Raw genomic sequence first — 18329 nt, 5'->3', positions numbered from 1 at the left:
ATATTTGGTTGTCACGTGGGATCCCCCCAGCCTCTCCGCAGTTTGACAGTTGAAACCAGCAGTTTGTGTTGTATTCTAAACGCCTTCGTGCTCGGGAATATTGGCCGAATTCACTATTTTTACTATTAACATGCAAAACAACACCGTAACATAGTTTGGGGAAATGATAATATCTTGCTGCGACTCGACCGACCGAAAGGTAACTTCGTCGTTACCTGAGTTTACCTGAGCAGGCTTCCTCGCAGAGAAGACGCCTGGCTCCTGGAAAATGGACATCTTCAGACGCTCGATACATTTTGGCCTGAATCCTGCAGCTGTGGCTTACGCCATGACTACGCTGGGATCGGCCATGATAAACAACGTATTTAGCTTCTACTATGTCAAACTCTTTCTCAATAAGTACAAGATATCAGAGGGAGCATTCCATCAATCACAAGTGAGTATTTTATCTTGAACAAATGCCGTTCTTCTCATGCGAATGTATATCAAAATAGTAGAAAAATAGTGTGATAGAGGAAACTTTTCATTAAGCTGTTCCTGTACCTGTTTTCTATTGGTAACCAATCGTTTTAGTCACATGACCGCACACGTGTACACACCTGAGCGTAGATGGATGTCTTCATGTATTTTTGTTGTTGTTTTGTTGTTTTGTTTTGTTTTCGTTCTAGTAGAGGTTTAATTTCCTTAAGTCCACACTCCAGATTAGTGGGTGGCGGTAATGCACCCGAAAGTTGTTTGCCAACCGCCATAAAAAGCAAAAGAAGAAGAAGAAGGATGTCTTCATGTTGCGTATTTCATCTGTCCAAAACTCAAAGATTGTCAATTTACTATGATGTAAAAACAGAGTAAAGCAGCAAGAACAAGCTTTAATAACTTTCTGTTGATCAACTTTTCAGTTAATATTTTTGAGCACTACTTGAAACACTTGAATCAATATCCACAGGTGGTGTACATGGTTTGGAATGCAATCAATGACCCTCTTTTTGGATACCTGCAAGACAATTCCAGAGTGCCCTGCTGCTCTCAGAGACGTCTATCCATCCTTTATGGCGCTCCCCTCTACTCGCTGGCTTTTCTCCTGGCCTGGTTCCCGTGGAGGACCTACACCCCCGGCGACTGGTTGAGCGGGTTACACTTGACCGTGGCTCTGTGCGCTTTTGATGCCATGCTGACTTTTGTGCTGCTGGCACAATGTGCGTTGTTTGCAGAGATGTCTAGCCACCATCAGAGCAGGTTAAGACTTATAAACTACAACCAGGTAAGGACTTCGTTTCTCTGTAGGCTTCCAGAACCAACAAGGTAACTATTTATTTCTTTATTTATCTCATATTCCCCTGCCTTTTATTTCACAGGTGGCTTCTCTCCTCGGCTCTTCCAGTGTCCTCTTCTGTGGTATGCTGTCCAGGAACATGGAGGATTTTGCATCCTTCCAAGCCTTCGCAGTGCTGATTGCTGTCCTGAGCTGCGTCTGCATGCTTTACACGGGCCTGCACAGTGAGAGCCGCTTTGATAACAAAGCATCTGGATCCGATGCCCCAAGGTCTGCCGACGAGACTTCCCATCAATCAGGCTGTTCCGTCTCCATGTTGAAAACATTGACGTGGCAAATCCTGAGCAACAGGGACTTTCTGCATTTTGTGTGCATGAACTTCTTCCAGGTTTTCATGTTGGCATTCTTCAATAATTTTACCATGATATTTGCTGAGCACCTGATTCCTCCAGATGTGCTTCCATCCGTCGCCAAAAGCATCATGTACGGAGCGGGATTCATCTGTCCACAGGTATTGTTGCTCAGTGGCTTTTTTATGTGTCCTTTTGTCCTCTCACTAACTCAAAGGACCGTACTGACTCTGAAACACTGGTGTTTGTCATAATAGTTTATAAACTGCTACTTTATATTAACATGCTGATCCCGTAACCTTGTCTCCGTCCCAGCTGTTAGTATTGAGTTGTCGGAATGTGATCCAGGATCTTGGCTACTACCGGCTAATTCTCTTCACCTTCTACACGGAGGTGGGAATGGCAGCTCTCATGCTGGCACTCGGTCCTCAGCACTACTATTTTATGGCATTTTTCCTCACAGCTAACATGTGAGAGGCTCTTTGACTTTATCTTTTCCTTATGATTGCAGTTTATTTTGACTCTACTTTAATAAAGTTATGCATTCACTCTCTCTTATCATCTGCGCAGGGTCATAATCCAAGCCGCCTTCAGTCTTTTTGGCTTGCCTTTGGCTGACATCATCGACACAGACCTGCAGAAGTACAAGCGCAGGTGAAACAAATGATTACCACCATACTTCCATTCATTCCTCGCACCCAAATTTACAGCACGTTATCAGAACATACAAATGACCCAATAGCACCTTTTTGTTACTAGTGCCAGACGAGGTATCTAATGAAGCCAATCCGTCATGTTGTAATCTTTAGTGGTGATATACTGCATCATGTTGTGCTTCGTCTACAGTTCCCCTCTCTCCTCCATGGTGTTTGGAACAAATGCTTTGTTCACCAAGCCGTCTCAGTCTCTCGCCCCGATGATAGTCCTCACTGTCCTCAACCAGTTTGGATACGAACAGCTGAAGGACGCTGCAAGGGGTTCAAATGACAGGTACAGAGGGTTTGCTGCTTCTTCCCAGCGAACAAGGCATAAACATAATCTGAATTAATTAATATTATTAATGTTAATATTATAAAAGGGTGCTCTGTATACTTTATTACGGCCAACAGTTTCCCAAAGCATGCCTGAAGTTGTGTAATTGTGCCACCAATTAGGAAACTTGGGGGAATCTGGGGCTCACAGGTTCACTCTTTTTCAATTGGGTCTTAAGAAAAGCGTCAGCTGCCCACTTGTTTTGCTCGCTGTGATCCTTCCCCCTGTTCATACTGCATAGTAACAGATGCTTTCCTATTGCATTGTATTCTAATATATCCCCATAATAATATATATATATATATATATATATATATATACACACACACTTCAAATATACTTTGGAATCTATTTATTTAATTTCTTTACAGCCAGCATGAACCAAAGGATTTATTACTGCCAGTGAAAACAATTTCACTGTACATGTGCGCAGTTTGCGATTGTAATTTAAGACAATTGTATGAAAAAAAAATTATATGAACCCTTCAATTGAGTTTCAAAGGAATTAGGGAGCCAGTTTCTCCCTGAACGCGACAGTCAGAAGCCAATCTATTCTCTATTTTAAACGGGATCTGAATTTATGAAATTATATGAGGTAATATCCAATGACCTTTTGAAATTCACCTTTTATTATGCTTTGGAAATGAACATCCGTATTGTAAAGGTTACGTGTGGTCCTTATTAAAATCAGTGACCTTAATTGTTGGTGATCACAGCTGGTGGCTGTTATTCATAGAATGCATTTTTAACTTTTGGCTTGGAATAACTTCCACTAAAGCAAAGTTTAATGCGCTCACAGAAATCTTAAAACTTTCACACAGCTTTTGAAGCTCAGAAACTTTGAAGCACCAGCAGTTGTTTTTGTTGCCATCGAGTATTTGATAACCTGCGATTTTACAGGTTTTCCCACTTACAAAGCATGTAGGAGTCTGTAATTTGTATCATAAGTACTCTTCAACTGTGAGTGACGGCATCCAAAACAAAAATCCGAAACATCACATTGTATAATTTCAAAAAATATATTTAGCAGTTTATTGCATGACATAAGTATTCGATCATCTACCAACCAGTAAGAATTGCGGCTCTGATAGACCTGTTAGTTTGTCTTTAGGAAGCCCTCCTGTTGTCCACTCATTACCTGTATTAACTTCACCTGTTTGAACACGTTACCTGGATAAAAGACACCTGTCCACACATTCAATCAATCAATCAAACAGACTCCAACCTCACCACAATGGCCAAGACCAGAGAGCTGTGTAAGGACATCAGGAATAACAATGTAGACCTGCACAAGGCTGGGATGGACTACAGGACGACAGACAAGCAGCTTGGTGAGAAGGAAACAACTGTTGGCGCAATTATTAGAAAATGGGAGAAGTTCAAGATGATCACCTTGTGATCAACGATCATGAGGAAGGTGAGTAATCAGCCCAGAACTACACGCCAGGACCTGCTCATTGACCTGAAGAGAGCTGGGACCACAGTCTCAATTAAAACCATCAGTAACATACTACGCCGTCATGGATTAAAATCCTGCCAGCGCACGCAGGGTCCCTCCGCTAAAGCCAGCGCATGACCAAGCCTGTCTGAAGTTTGCCAATGAACATCCGGATGATCCAGAGGAGGTGTGGGAGAAGGTCATGTGGTCTGATGAGACAAAAATAGAGCTTTTTGGTCTAAACTCCACTCGCAGTGTTTGGAGGAAGAAGGATGAGTACAACCCCCAAGAACATCATCCCAACCTTGAAGCATGGAGGTGGAAACGTCATTCTTTGGGGATGCTTTTCTGCAAAGGGGACCGACTGCACCGTATTGAGGGGCGGATGGACGGGTCCATGTATCGCGAGATCTCTGCCAACAACCTCGTTCCCTCAGTAAGCGCATTGAAGATGGGTCGTGGCTCGGTCTTCCAACATGACAACGACCCGAAACACACAGCCAGGGCAACTAAGGAGTGGCTCCGTAAGAAGCCTCTCATGGTCCTGGAGTGGCCGAGCCCGTCTCCAGACCTGAACCCTGTAGAACATTTTTGGAGGGAGCTGTAGGTGACAGATCTGGAGATGGCCTGTATGGAGGACTGCCCCAAAATCCCTGCTGCAGTGTGTGAAAACCTAGACAAGAACTAAAGGAAACGTATGATGTCTGTAATTACAAACAAAGGTTTCAGTACCAAATATTAAGTTTGGCTTTTCTGATGTATCAAATACTTATGTCATGCAATAAACGGCAAACAGCATGTGATTTTCTGGATTTTTGTTTTCAGTATGAACTGAAAACAAAAGAAAAAAGATTAATCTGATAAAGAAACACAAGTCTATAAAAGGTTAAAGGATGCCTGGAATTAATTTTACTAACAACAATTAGATTCACATGATGATGATGATGATGTTGCGGTTGTTACATTTACATTTTTGCATTATTGTCATAACAGCGTGCAGCAAGTGAAATGGTGAGTTATTGATATTCACCGTTATAAAGAAATGTAAATAACTGAACAAATGTCTCCCTTGTTTGCAGAGCTGCAGAGAGTCTCCATAGTGTCATGTTCTACCTGGTGTGCCTGGTGCCCATGTGTGTCGCCGCTCTGCAAGCCCTCGCGTGGAGGCCGTTTTCCATACGCAACAGTCACACCGTCGACATAAAGTACCTTGACGGCTGACTTAAACATTTTAGTGTTCAAAGAAAGTTGTTGCTGTTTCCTCAGCTCCAATTTGAGGAAGTTCTTTGGTGCCAAATATGAGATTGTTCTCCTCCTTTCACTGTATATTCCAGGGTTGACTGCACTGATGTGTGTGGGTGTTTGTGCGTGAGTATTTTGTTTAGCTACAGTTAATTAACAGAAGCGTTCTGAATGGTTGCTATGCTCGGCAAATAAGGGCCGATACCTCACGACTGTTTTGACAGAGGAACTGCACTATATTATTAATGAATATAGAAATATTGAAACTTAAAGTAAATCAAGGCATTCTCAACAATTCCTTATTCATACTGTAATGAAAAATATCAATGGTAACAGCCAAATATAACTCAATGCTATGAATTATTTTTATTTATACAGACCTGTGTGGCACTGTATATTAAAACAGCTGAGGTGAGTGTAGATGTTTTAAGCCAAGAAGATGCTAACACCATTTACGCTTAATCACATAAGGCAGAAAGGGGAAAGACTGAAGAAATAATTTTGAGTCGAAAGTTGAAATATTGCCTCACTGTGAGTTTATTCTAAGTTGAAAAATCTTTTACACCAAAAGCCTCTCCAGCATCAGAAATACAATATTTTACTTTATAAAAATGAGTAATATGCCTCTAATGTCATTAATGTTGTTTGGTCAACTTATCAAATCAAAATACTTTTAAATTTAATGTTTTATTTCCAGTGCTTTTGCTTGAAAATGTTTTTTTTACACAAACCAGCGGTGGGTCAATAGTTTCGTATTCTTGATATTTTACTATCAAAATATTATGAATCCTCAGGGGAATTTGCATTGTCTTCTAACAGTCTTGTTTGCACTGTTGCACACATCTGATTTCCACTTCCAATACAAATATACAAAATTATCAGTTTACTTAAAATATATATTACACATGCTACTTTCTATTTCTAAAAATCTAAATGATTTTCTATCAAATGTGTAAAATTAAATCTTTTCTTCCCCATGTAAAACTCTGCCCCGGATTTTAAAAGGGTTGACGATGCGTTCACGTTAATTACAATCACCAAAATACATACATTTCCAATGCCTGAAGAGAGAGCTTTCTGTCCATTGTAACTGAAAAACTGGAGAGAAATGAAGTGTTTGTTGTGGTTGCAATGTGTCCCTTAATGAGAAAAGGTTAGCAGGTACGCATTCTACTTGCAGCATTTGATGATTTTCTAGCTTCCACTGTCACATAATGGCATTCTCTGCCAGGTGTTTCATGCCGTTATTTCCTCTCAGTCCGGATGACGGAGGTCTGAGACTGTCATTTGATATCCTTTTATGACTCTTAGACATTTTGATAGATGTCCTCATTTGGGTTGGCAAACTCGGTGTTTGCAGCCTGCAACCAGATCAAATGTCAAAAGGAGGTTAAGACTACACGCATGTTGTAACACAAGTTATGCAGAAGTGCCGAGCTTACTCCATCTCTCTTTTGACTAAATCGAACCACAACATACTGCAACAACATTTACCTCAGCCTGAGAACGGTTTCTGCTGCCGTCTTTTTTGCCTTTGTCCAAGTTCCTCCTGCTGTACATTTCTTGCAGCACGACACGAAACTGCGCCTTTTTAATTGAATTTTTCTGTTTGAAAAGTTTAGAACAAATGTTGTTTTATACCAGATCTATTCCAAGATTGTTTTCTACATGTGAAAAGCTGATGAACTGCTTTATCATCCAAGGTGTTGCAAGAGCCTCTTCTGGCCAGTGGTACAAACAGGGTTGGTTCCTGTTCCTCTTTCTGCTACTGTTTTCTTTTCCCCCCCATTTTGTAAACACATTAAACACTGATTACAGATAATTGGAAAGCTGTCACCAACCTTTTTTGTCTTGCTCACACTTCTGCTGACGTTTTTGCAGCCATACTGGAATCGAAAGGAATACACGTCACAAAAGTACGTCTTTAGGATTCAGTCTCGTTTTCCTAAACCATAAACCTAGATATTCACAACAACACAACATTTGAAGAGATTACATAAACGCCATTTACCTTCTTTATGATTAATGTCACCAGTATCAAGCTGTAGGTGGCCAGCAGCGCAAATGATGCCCACAGAAAGTACCTAATCATGGTAATTGGTTCTGTAAACAAAAGAAGATCGGTCTCCCAGTTCATCTTAAATCAACATCCACATATCTGGGCCCCGTGTGCCATTTTGGATTCTTACCCCGGACAACAAGAGTTGTACCCAGCGCTACGTGTTGGGCGCGGGGTGCCGGGTCTACACCCGACTCTACGGCACAGTGGTAGATCCCGCTGTCGTTCACTTGAACTGAGTTGATCTGTAAAGATGCTCCCTCCTGGGTGTACTTCTCTAGTCCAAAATCGCTCCTGAAGTCGAGATGAGCATGCATGTTTTCCTTGAAGACAAACCACCTATAGCGCAGATCTTTGAAACAATGTGATTCGATGGGACAGTTGAGAACGGCAATTCTTCCCGTTTGGCGCAGCAAAATCTTCTTTGGCGGTGGGAAGCAGCTTTCGTTTTTTGTCACGCTCTCTGGAATGAACAGGCGAGACATTTAGCGAATTAAAACGCCAATCTTCTAGCCCAAAATGTTTTTATGAGAAAAACTACAAAGCTACTGTAGAAAAGAAACCGTTACACTGAATTCTTATTGCTTATGTAGAGAAAAAAAGGATTTCCCTAGAAAAGATTTTTCCAACAGGACTAATGTAGATGATAATGAGAAAGACAACTTACCTGTGACTGTGACTGTTAATGGCAGGTAGCTGAGCAGGAGAGAGAACCAAACCAGCCGATCCATGTCTGAGGCTTGGCAGTTTGTGAATGATCTCATTGTTACTTGCTTGAGGCTGACAACATGGGAAGTGGGTATATTGCACTTCCTCTAGACTTTGTTCCTACTTATTTTTCCCTCTTTGGCAACCAAACGGCAATGGGGGAAACTGGGGATTTTCATAAACATCCTCTTATGGACAAATATTAACATTTCCTATAAGAAGTAGTAAAAAGTGAACCATCATTTTCCATCATCCTTTTTAGGCAATGGAGCACATATACACATATATATCTATATATAAATAAATTCCATTATAATATATGATTAAATAGAGGGCCGCCATAATCTAGGAGCCCACTTTTCCCAGTGGGAAAACAAAATATTTGATGGCTTGGCAGAAAAATTTTGGCTCTGATTTTTATAATATAAAGCTGTGGCACAAAAAATACAGGTCATTTAGAGTACTAAGAACTCCTGAAGCAGAAACTTTTACATTGTCAGTCCACCCATACATGTGTTTCCAGTTATTGCTTAGTAAGACCTCTTCTGAGGTTGTTGTTGCATGTCAAAGAACATTGATCATATGATGGAATGATAAAATGTACTTACTGTTTTGAAAAAAAAAAAGAACTTCTTGTCGACCCGCTTCAACATTAAATACCTGCCTACAAGTTAATACACTAGTAGTGACAACCCAATGATGTGTAATTGTATCATCTATTCTGTATTGTTCAAAATGAAGAAACGCCAGACTGACAAAGGACATCGCAGACCGAAAGGTTAAAATCAAATGCATTTAATAAAAGAAAGGGTGTTGTGGTAAAAATAACATCTCAGCTGAGGAGCTGCTGGTCTTTGCAACCAACAGGCCACAGGTCAGTCCTTTGACCCCCCCATAGTGACTGTCTGTTGCCTCCACCAGTGAACTAGAACAATGCTTGCCTACAGGTATTTATACCGATCAGTAGAGGTGTGAAACTAGTGTCCACACCTCTGGGAGTGGTCTTCTGGTGAGTTCAATGTAATTCGGATTTCGAATGACCCTAAATGACCCTGTCAGTATCAGTTGTGGCGTGGTCAAGTATTACATGCATGCATTCCAGTTTATTACATTACATTAAATACAATCATAACTGTACATTGATATTATTCTATTGATTACAGGTTCAATATTACAGTGGTTTTACAATATTGTCATTACAGTGATAACATTAACAATAAAGTGCTGCCTGTCCCACCCAACGTAGAGGATTCCTCCCCGTCTACACGGGCCTCGACGCTTCCGCTCCGCTTCCACTCAGCCTGTTGTAGGCGGATCTTCATGTGCTGTCAGTCAGATTTCTGTCCAATCAAAACGTCTCTTTTGGTTTTCTCACGCCCCCTTCCACGTCGACCTGTACACTCGCCATATTTCCACTCCTGTGAAGCCCGCCGGCCGGCTAGCTGCTGAGTTGAGGAGTAAAAACCTTCACACAAGACAGCAAATAGTTTCAAACGACCTCAAAGGATTAAAGGGACATCTGCGTTAAGTGACCAGCAAGTCGCTGTTATTTCACTCTGCAACAATGAACATCTTCAGGCTGACAGGAGACCTCTCTCATCTGGCTGCTATCATCATCCTGCTACTCAAAATATGGAAAAGCAGGTCATGTGCAGGTGACCCACAACTATAATTAACATTAAGCATGCTGCAGTATTATTTTCTCAACATTGTTTATTAACTTTTCCTTTCTTTGAATTGCTAAGATGCTCGTTTAAGCTTTCTCTCTTCTTAGCCAGCAGGCTCCATGCTAGCTAAAAATAGCTGCATGCTAACGCTTCCCCACTCATTCATTTCAGTCTAAGGCTAATAGCGTTAGCAGTCAAAGGGCTAACTGCTGATAACTACCAGAAATGTCTCTGTGCAGCTCAATCACCTCTAGCAGCGGTCTACTTGCAACTTTTGCTTGAAATATGCATATTTAATAGCAAATGTCAGCAAGTAATTCTAGCTTAGCATCAGCTAATCTTTTACGTTTGGGGATTGCTAGTATGAGTTAATTTACCATAAAGCTTAACTCTGACGTGGTCACCCAGCTTCATGCTGATGTGTAACGTCAGAGCAACGAGCACATTAATATAACGTTGTTTTTAGACGCGCATCTTCCATCCTTCCGTTTTCGCTGTTTGCTTCTGCTTTCTCTACACATCGACAGTCCGTCTACTGGGGATCGATTACTTTGGTCTGGGTTCTGACGTGGCGTTCTAGAAGGCGCTGTGGTTAGATATTTTCTCAAGCCTGCTCTCTATCCTTTTTGTAACATGTGTATTTATGATAAACTGCCCCTTGGAGCAAACCGGTTGGGATAGTTTGTGGTATGCGGTCAACAGGACACACTTTGGTTATTTAAAGTGCGTTGATTCGCCCGCAGAGCTGGTCAATTGACTGTGGGTTCAAAGATAACAGAGATTATATTGGGTCGTGTGTGTTTATCTATATTTTAGTCTAACCTGGATAGGTTTTACGTAGCTTTATTTTTCATCCAAGTTTGAACTTCATTTTAAACTGTTGAAAATCTATAGATCAATCACATTTTTGTGTCCTAAAATTTTAACTCACACATTTACCTTTAGTGGATTATAGGTGGGAAAACAACCAAAAGCTCCAAGACGTCATCTGTACCATAAAGACCTGAAAAGAAGCGCTGACTAAACTTCCACGAAACTTCCTTTTGCATAGGCAAAAGAGGGAGGGGGGGTTATAAGCAAAGATGCATAAAACCTTAGATCCATGGGGGGGGGGGGGCTCTGTTTTTCTTCCTACTCGGGGCTTTGAAGCCCTATTTCATGCAAGAAATAGGCTGCAAATGAGCAAGATACAAAAGGTGGGGTTTAAGCACAGTTACGGTCAGGAAAAAGATATTTGAGGGACGTCAATCTCTGCCTGTAAAACATAAATCAATGCACTTCAGCGGCTGTTCAGGTCGCAAATCTGTCAATTTGGTTTCTCGTAATATTTTTAGTTGGTAAAGTAAGTATCCACAGATTCTCCATATAACTGTTCATCATCTTTCCAGTAGATGTCAGCGTTCAACAAGGAAACTCTCTTATGATCCGAACTGCTCATGAAGCCGTTTTGAAGTTCATGGTTCAACAGCAACGTTAACTCTGCATCTCTGTTAAAGGTATCTCTGGAAAGAGCCAAATCCTGTTTGCTATCGTGTTCACCACACGCTACTTGGATCTGCTCACGTCCTTCATCTCCCTCTATAACACAAGCATGAAGGTAAAACCCGAGTCACGCCACAGCCTTTCATACAGATCCTTTACTTCTCGCCAGCACCCTTTTTTTTAATGATAAGCTGCTGTGCTTTGTTTACCAGGTGATCTACATCGGTTGTGCGTACGCCACAGTCTACCTGATCTACGCAAAGTTCAGGGCCACCTACGACGGCAACCACGACAGTTTCAGAGTGGAGTTCCTGGTTGTTCCCGTCGGTGGCCTTTCCGTTCTCATCAACCACGACTTCTCTCTCCTGGAGGTGGGTTTGTCTTCTCGTGTCACCAGCGACTCTGACCTAAGAGCTGACCGCACTGCAACGAGTTTTCCTTGAACCTCTGCGCAACACATCTGTCATCAGATCCTGTGGACGTTCTCCATCTATCTGGAGTCGGTGGCGATCCTGCCGCAGCTCTTCATGATCAGCAAGACGGGCGAGGCAGAGACCATCACTACCCACTACCTGTTCTGCCTGGGCATGTATCGGGCCCTCTACCTCTTCAACTGGATCTGGCGTTTCTACTTCGAAGGCTTCTTTGACATGATCGCCATTGTGGCCGGTTTGGTGCAGACCGTCCTCTACTGTGACTTCTTCTACCTTTATGTCACTAAAGGTGGGTTTCTTGCTTACATCATCCATTATGGCATTATGTAAATACAATTAAGGAAGTAAGAGAGAATTTATGTGACACTATACAGAGGGCAAAATGATGAATTCATATTTATGTTATTGTTTATGGACTTTTGTTAAACACATAAGATACCAATTATAAATTATAATGCTTCCTTATTTTGCAACATTAGAATATTTTAAAGGAGTTTTTGTTTGTTTTAACAAAACACAACTATTTGTTTGACAGCGTGATCTGATGATTTAATAATTTCTCCACTTTCCACCGGCCCTGGACCAATGTCTCCATAGAGTAGCTTCAATGAAGGATTTATACAGTACTTGTTCCCTGCAAAAGTTCAGCTGTGACAAATATGTGGCTTTAACCGTTTGAGTTGCTTCAGTCAAGTGGTCTTTTTAGTAAAAAGTTTCCCTTTTGTCCTACTATCCGTCTGCAGAAGCGAAAAAGGAAATACCATTCCAGGAAACCCACAATGGGGAATTTGTGCTCATGTACAGTTTGGAAGTACGCACTTGATTTGGCAAATTTAGATTACTAAAGCCGGAAATTAGCATTGGTTGAACTTAAAAATCAATGTTTATCGCAAAATATGACTGGATTTTCTACTCTATTGCTTTGAGTTGCATTACAAATAGGTTTGCGTGCGACTAAAGTCAAGACAGTCCAACACTGTTAGAGAAGTTGCCATGTGTTTAATGGGGAAAAGCTGAATGGATACGCATAATACACTTAGCATGATGACAGACCTTTTTCACATCAGTGTCAAGTTTATATTCACTCAAAACTGTCCATAAAAGACACAACCACATCTCTTTTATATCTTCTGCATGAGAAATGCGTCGCAAGCGTTTTTTACAATTCAAATTCATCATCGGCCCAAATCGCTGCGGCAGTTTTCAGAAAAACCAAAATGTGCAACATCCTTGAGAATGTTCCGTGACCTTCGCTGACCCTCTTATCTTTCCTTCCCTCTCCTCAGTGTTGAAAGGCAAGAAGCTGAGCCTGCCGGCGTAGAAGACGGAGACGCAGACTCCCAGCAGACTCAGGGGGGTGTGGAGATGACCGTGCGTAATCTCGTGACCTGCAGCAGAAGATGCCTGAGACAGAGAGCCAACTATTGGGGGGGGAAACACAAGTCTTCTTGATGATTGCTGATGGAGCTGGTAAAAGGCCAACAAACACCAGAGCTGAACTAAAATCATAGATGGTCAACCTTTGGATTTCTGCGTTCCCCATCTTGCCTTAAACTTGTTTTCATTGCTGTTCAAAATAGAAGAAAAGGCTTTTTTTTTCTACATCTGAGGTGTATACGCTTGTTTTTCTGTTTTTTTTTTTTTCCTCATCTTTTTTATAATGTCACAATAGGGGTTGCAGTACCTTGTTTGACTCGATAATGAAATGCACAAATGTACAGTCTTATTAAAGAGTGCGCTAAAGAGGTAACGCATCTGAGTGCCTGATGAGGATTGTGTCTACTTTCTCACATTATTTCCTTTTTGGATAATTGTTTTAGTCTGTTGTACATGTATGTTCTCATGGAATATTTTAAAGATGCCAACAATTACATGCCAACACACGCTTCCATTTTGTAAAAGCGTTGCTTTCTAAAATTGTTCAAAACAATATTTTAGCTCTAAATCTTAAACTTTTTATAAACAATACTCATTAGATAGTTTGTAGTTTTATCTCACGATTTGATGTCAACAATCAGATGGCCGTGTATATCAGTATTTTCAAATGGTTGATATCTCATTGGGAATTAAACGTTTCACGTCTTTATTCATCTTTTCCTACGCTTACTGTATTGAAGCAAATAAAATGCATCCACAGCTTTAAATGTAAATAATGTTACATCACATTTTTCATGTAAATGGTGCACAAACTTTGTTTCTGCCAGCATCCCAGTCCATGAACCGACGTATAAAATCATGAAGTCAAGTGAACAGGGTTCGTTTAATGATATTTTGCATTCAAATCCTTTCACTGGTTGTAACATTTCAAGTGTGAACTGTATGTCTAATTGAACTGGTTGGGTGTGTTGCTGGTCTATAATCAAGGGTGCATTTCTATTACATTTAAAGGCCTCTCTTCTTCTTCAAATTAGTCATTCCTAAAGGATTATTTCAAGTTTGTATGTATTTCTTTGCATGGTATCACCTCCATTAAAGATTTTATGAGGATCTCCTTCGGTTGACGTTTGATTATTGAAGTCATGCGAGAAAAGAAGCAAAACCTTTTTTTTTTACCACCAGCAGTACAATGGACCGATAGTGGAAGTATTTCCTTAACTAAAATAAAAAATACAACACCAAAGGATACTCTGTCCCAAATGTCACTTAGTAAAAGTTAGCAAATATCTTCAGGAAAATGTCCTCTGTAACTGTTCTATTAAATAAATACAGAACATAATGAGATGTAAATTGTGTTTATTCCAATAAATATCATTGCAACCAAAATGTATACTAAGGATGGATTTCTTGCCCAAACTCCACTCAAGTTCCTTGTGATTCGGGAGGATCTTCCTCCAATGCCGTTTAGAAGAAACACCGTCAAAGGTTGATCTCAGTTGTCATTTATTCAAAGCCACAATACAAACATACAACATTTAAACATGTAACATGTTATTTTTAAGGGCTTATATTAGTTGACTAATAAGTACTTTTGGTCGTACAGAGATTTCTTGGTCCACTCGCCAATATTTCTCATACTGGATGACAAATTTTCTAGAGAATTATAAGCACGTCTCCAGTGAGCGCATTATTTGAAGGGGTGTCCATGTGGAGTAGCTCAGTTTTACAGATCCGCCGATTAAATGATCGAATCAGTTAATTGCCAAAATCACGAGTGGCCGTTGACAAAGAATCTCTTTGGTTTAGGACGGAGCGGGTTCTTTTTGCCTGTAACGGGCATGCACATCAGATATCTGCACATCAGCATTAACAACATACAAAAGCATTTTAGACAACAAAAGCCCTGAGTCAACATATTCTGCCCTAAACTCAATTACTTGAAATGAGACGACATTTCAGGATTAATCAATAATGCATTTATAGAATAGATTACATGGATTAGATTTATATAAATCTTTCTGTTTAAGGCAGTTAAAGGTTAGTTAGTCCATGTTCTGTAGACATTGTATATGTCTACATGAACAGAGATGAGGACACTTTGGCATTTAAAAAACAAATGTATTGTTACAATGTTTAGGCTTCAGACATACAGTAACCATCAGACAGTATTTGTGCTTGTAAGTAGCTGCACACGGTACATTCAAGGGTCTGAATCCCACTCACAGGGCTTCAGCTGTACAGACTTAACGTCGAGGCTTTTCCGCATTGAAAGTTGACATTTGAGAGAGAAGAATAAAACTAAATTTACTTCAGTTTTTAATTGTCGAATTCACTCTCCTTCGATTCGTCCAGATCATCCAGGACGTCACCTTGCTGGAGGAATAAAGGACAACAGAGAACAAAAATAAATACAATGTGGAAACAATGTCACAGATTTAAATACTGTAATAGCACTGTATTGCTTCCCTTTTGCATGTCTATAAATTAGTTAATTTACTACTCTTTTTCTAATCGTACCTGTGTCTTTTTAAGACTTCTTCATCTCAGAAAAGTAAAATGAAAAAATCATGTGAGGTTACATTATAATTACCTTTGTTAGATGCGGGAAATATCGGCTGAGGATGTTGTAGGTGGTGACGTAGAGCGCGTTGAAGATGACTGAAGCGATGACGGAGAAGAGGGCGATGCCGGGCAGCACGGACAGCAGAGTCAACCCGCCTGCGAACAACAGGAACACTGACGGACACACACACACAAACAAACACAGTTTGGGTTCATCCGAAGCCCGGTGCTGCTGCCGAACAAAGTGCATTTCACATACGTAGAAAGGGTTAGAACATTGTTTTGGGCATGAGTACGCGTACCTTCAAAGCAAAGGAAACCTACTGCCGACATAACGAGGGTCACAAGAGCAAAAGAGAGGAAGAGTCCGACGGGCAGAGCGGCCGCGGCGCCAAACAGCAGCACGTTGAGAGCTAAGAAAGGGTGGCTGCTCAGGTACTGCCCGGCCCGCGTGTCCATCAGCTGTTCCACCTGTAGAAGAGATTCCCATACTATGATGGAAAGGAACACACACACACACGTACACAAAGAAGGGGAAGATTTTCTGATTGACAGATGAAGTTCCTCGTTACCCTGGAGTCACCATAGATAGGCTTGAACAGGCCGGCCCATCTTCCCCAAAGCCGCTGAAAGTCAGGCCCACTCTTCTGGCTGACTTGCTGCATCCTCGGCTGAACGTGAGCGGACTGCAATGAGGGGAAACTTGAGTCAGCCTCACAGATAGTCGGAGCATTTCTACATTGCAAAGTCAGCGACCCAAGAATTCAAGAGAGCAGCAGTGACTGTAAACAGAACACAAGGCTTTAGTTGGCTAACAGCTGTGGGCTTCTGTATCACACCATAAAGAACCGGAGAACACTGACAACACAGAGCAAAGTTAACAAGTACAAACCTGAACTCACTGCGGTGGATCTGGGTTCATTCACAGCTCTCCAGATATGAAACTGTGTCTTATAGCTGCCACAGTCACTCCCTTTTAAAATAACACACCTCTTCTTCTTCCCCCTCCTTCTTCTTCCTCTCTAGATTCCTGGTAGAGCGACTCTAAAAGGCGTGTAGCTATTGTTGCTGCCATCTGCTGTTCACCAGATATGTATCGTCACAAGACTGTGGGCTTTGCTTTTATGGGAATGGCTCCAGGGGTTATTATGTATCGTATTCATGTGACATATTTTCTGAAATACTGGAAACGTATGATCAACCGTACGTGAAATGCACAATTAGAATTGGTGATCTCAGTATTGCAGCTGAAAGTTATACTAAACATCATACCGCATGAGAAATAAATGAATAGTATAATTGCATTCATTTTTAGAATAGAACATAATTCAATATGTTAACATCATAATGAATCTACAGCTGTTGGGCTGTGCGGTCCAGACAACCTACCTAAGAGTAAAGTGTTTTTTTAAACTTGTATTTAACTTTACTTTACTGACACTTTTGTGGAACAACTCTTTCATGGCATTGGCTCCGCTTGGGACTCAAAGTGTTGAGTGCCAACTTGTCTGTAGGAGCGTTTTTTGAGAAAGCTGCAAGCAGCAAACACCACAGACACGAATCACTCGCCCCGCTATGCTTTAAACTGGCACTGCGCTAGTTGAGTTCATGGCAACCACAACGCTAACAACATTAATAGCGTTATTTATTTATACGTTTAACTCATTATACATTTATAATAAAGATTAACAGCACCATCAGTTATGAAAATATCAGCAACTAGAAAGAGCTGTTTTCTGATTTGCTACAGATCCAATTAGGGACATATAGAAAAACAATACATAAATAATTTAACGTATTGATACTTATTATTATTTTTGATATCATTACTATTATTGTTACTAAAACACTTGTGTAAGATTTCGTCTGTTCTTTGTACTAAAAGGCAGTTTCACTGTAATCACATTCCTTCTGTTCCTCCTCTGTCATATTACTCACTGTCATTAAAGGACCAATTGCAATAATTATGATGAATGTCATGTTCAGCCTTCTCTGCTTTCCCCTAATTGTGCCGCAAACCACCAATCATCTTTATTGGACAGGTGATGAATTATCTATTAATTTCGCTCCTTCTTAGCGTCTCTCAGGTGACCACAATCGCAGGCGACTTTAGCCGCACATTTAACGAATACATTGAGAAGTCTTTTCTCAATTTATGTACCAAAATAAGAAGCCATTGGTATTTCTCCAGGGACCCAATAGACGTGTTCCAAAGCCTGCTTCCCAGCTGTCGAACTGAAACTGCTCCTTCAAAATAATTACCACACTTTTCCCCGTTCTGCTCCGCGCCGCCATCAGACGACCACCGCCAGATTTCTCTGTGAGGCTGATCAGAATGTTAAATAGCTGAACCTCACTACCACTGGTGATTACTTCCTAAATCATATATATGAGTTCCCATGGACACCCATAAATGAAGTTCAGCCCCCAGATTTTTAGATAGCATTAAATATATGTGGGCACGCAATTGCGAAGGGAAACAGCAGTGTGCTCTGATTTGAACTACTACACCAAGAGGGACCGCGGGTGACAACTTACTTGTAGTTAGTTGCTTTATAGCTCCAGGCCGTAGTAATTAATCACTCTCTTATTGTATTGAGGGGAAAGCAATGATTTGGTGAGAGAGAGGCCGCCTCTACCTCTCTGGACTGCTAAACACAATGAACTCAGTGAACTCAGGCCTGCGACGTTGTGTGTGTGCAGCGTTC

General features: G+C 40.9%; 4 protein-coding genes across 5 annotated transcripts; 2 read left to right on the top strand and 2 right to left on the bottom strand.

Annotated features, from left to right (window-relative positions):
* Positions 1–6: 6 nt before the first annotated feature.
* Positions 7–7154, top strand: mfsd13al (major facilitator superfamily domain containing 13a-like). The gene is made up of 7 exons (XM_040190993.2): positions 7–436; positions 944–1258; positions 1353–1781; positions 1936–2090; positions 2191–2274; positions 2467–2610; positions 5170–7154. Exons 1-7 carry the CDS (start codon positions 269–271, stop codon positions 5309–5311), a joined length of 1437 nt encoding a protein of 478 aa, XP_040046927.2. The 5' UTR covers positions 7–268; the 3' UTR covers positions 5312–7154.
* LOC120827857 (uncharacterized) lies at positions 5852–8198 on the bottom strand. Its single transcript, XM_040190996.2, has 6 exons — positions 8059–8198; positions 7522–7854; positions 7344–7435; positions 7174–7218; positions 6827–6937; positions 5852–6693 (listed from the first exon to the last, which is right to left on the bottom strand). The coding sequence occupies exons 1-6, from the start codon at positions 8153–8155 to the stop codon at positions 6640–6642; spliced, it is 732 nt and encodes a 243-aa protein (XP_040046930.1). The 5' UTR covers positions 8156–8198; the 3' UTR covers positions 5852–6639.
* Positions 8199–9421: 1223 nt separating this feature from the next.
* Positions 9422–14169, top strand: LOC120827988 (ER lumen protein-retaining receptor 2). The gene is made up of 5 exons (XM_040191242.2): positions 9422–9754; positions 11263–11363; positions 11461–11619; positions 11719–11971; positions 12969–14169. Exons 1-5 carry the CDS (start codon positions 9664–9666, stop codon positions 13001–13003), a joined length of 639 nt encoding a protein of 212 aa, XP_040047176.1. The 5' UTR covers positions 9422–9663; the 3' UTR covers positions 13004–14169.
* Positions 14170–14545: 376 nt separating this feature from the next.
* LOC120827989 (lipid droplet assembly factor 1) lies at positions 14546–16652 on the bottom strand. Of its 2 annotated transcripts, none has more exons than XM_040191243.2 (5): positions 16514–16652; positions 16194–16307; positions 15924–16092; positions 15650–15795; positions 14546–15432 (listed from the first exon to the last, which is right to left on the bottom strand). In XM_040191243.2, exons 2-5 carry the CDS (start codon positions 16284–16286, stop codon positions 15376–15378), a joined length of 465 nt encoding a protein of 154 aa, XP_040047177.2. In that variant the 5' UTR covers positions 16287–16307; positions 16514–16652; the 3' UTR covers positions 14546–15375. The 2 variants fall into 2 exon arrangements, with proteins under 2 accessions (XP_040047177.2, XP_077939941.1); XM_078083815.1 differs by having other exon boundaries at positions 16524–16638.
* Positions 16653–18329: the final 1677 nt, after the last annotated feature.

This window comes from Gasterosteus aculeatus, chromosome 11, assembly GCF_964276395.1.
Source record: "Gasterosteus aculeatus chromosome 11, fGasAcu3.hap1.1, whole genome shotgun sequence".
In the NCBI taxonomy this organism is placed as follows: Eukaryota; Metazoa; Chordata; class Actinopteri; order Perciformes; family Gasterosteidae; genus Gasterosteus; species Gasterosteus aculeatus.
Note: the sequence above shows the minus strand (reverse complement) of the source record. Positions and strands in the feature narration are given on the sequence as shown.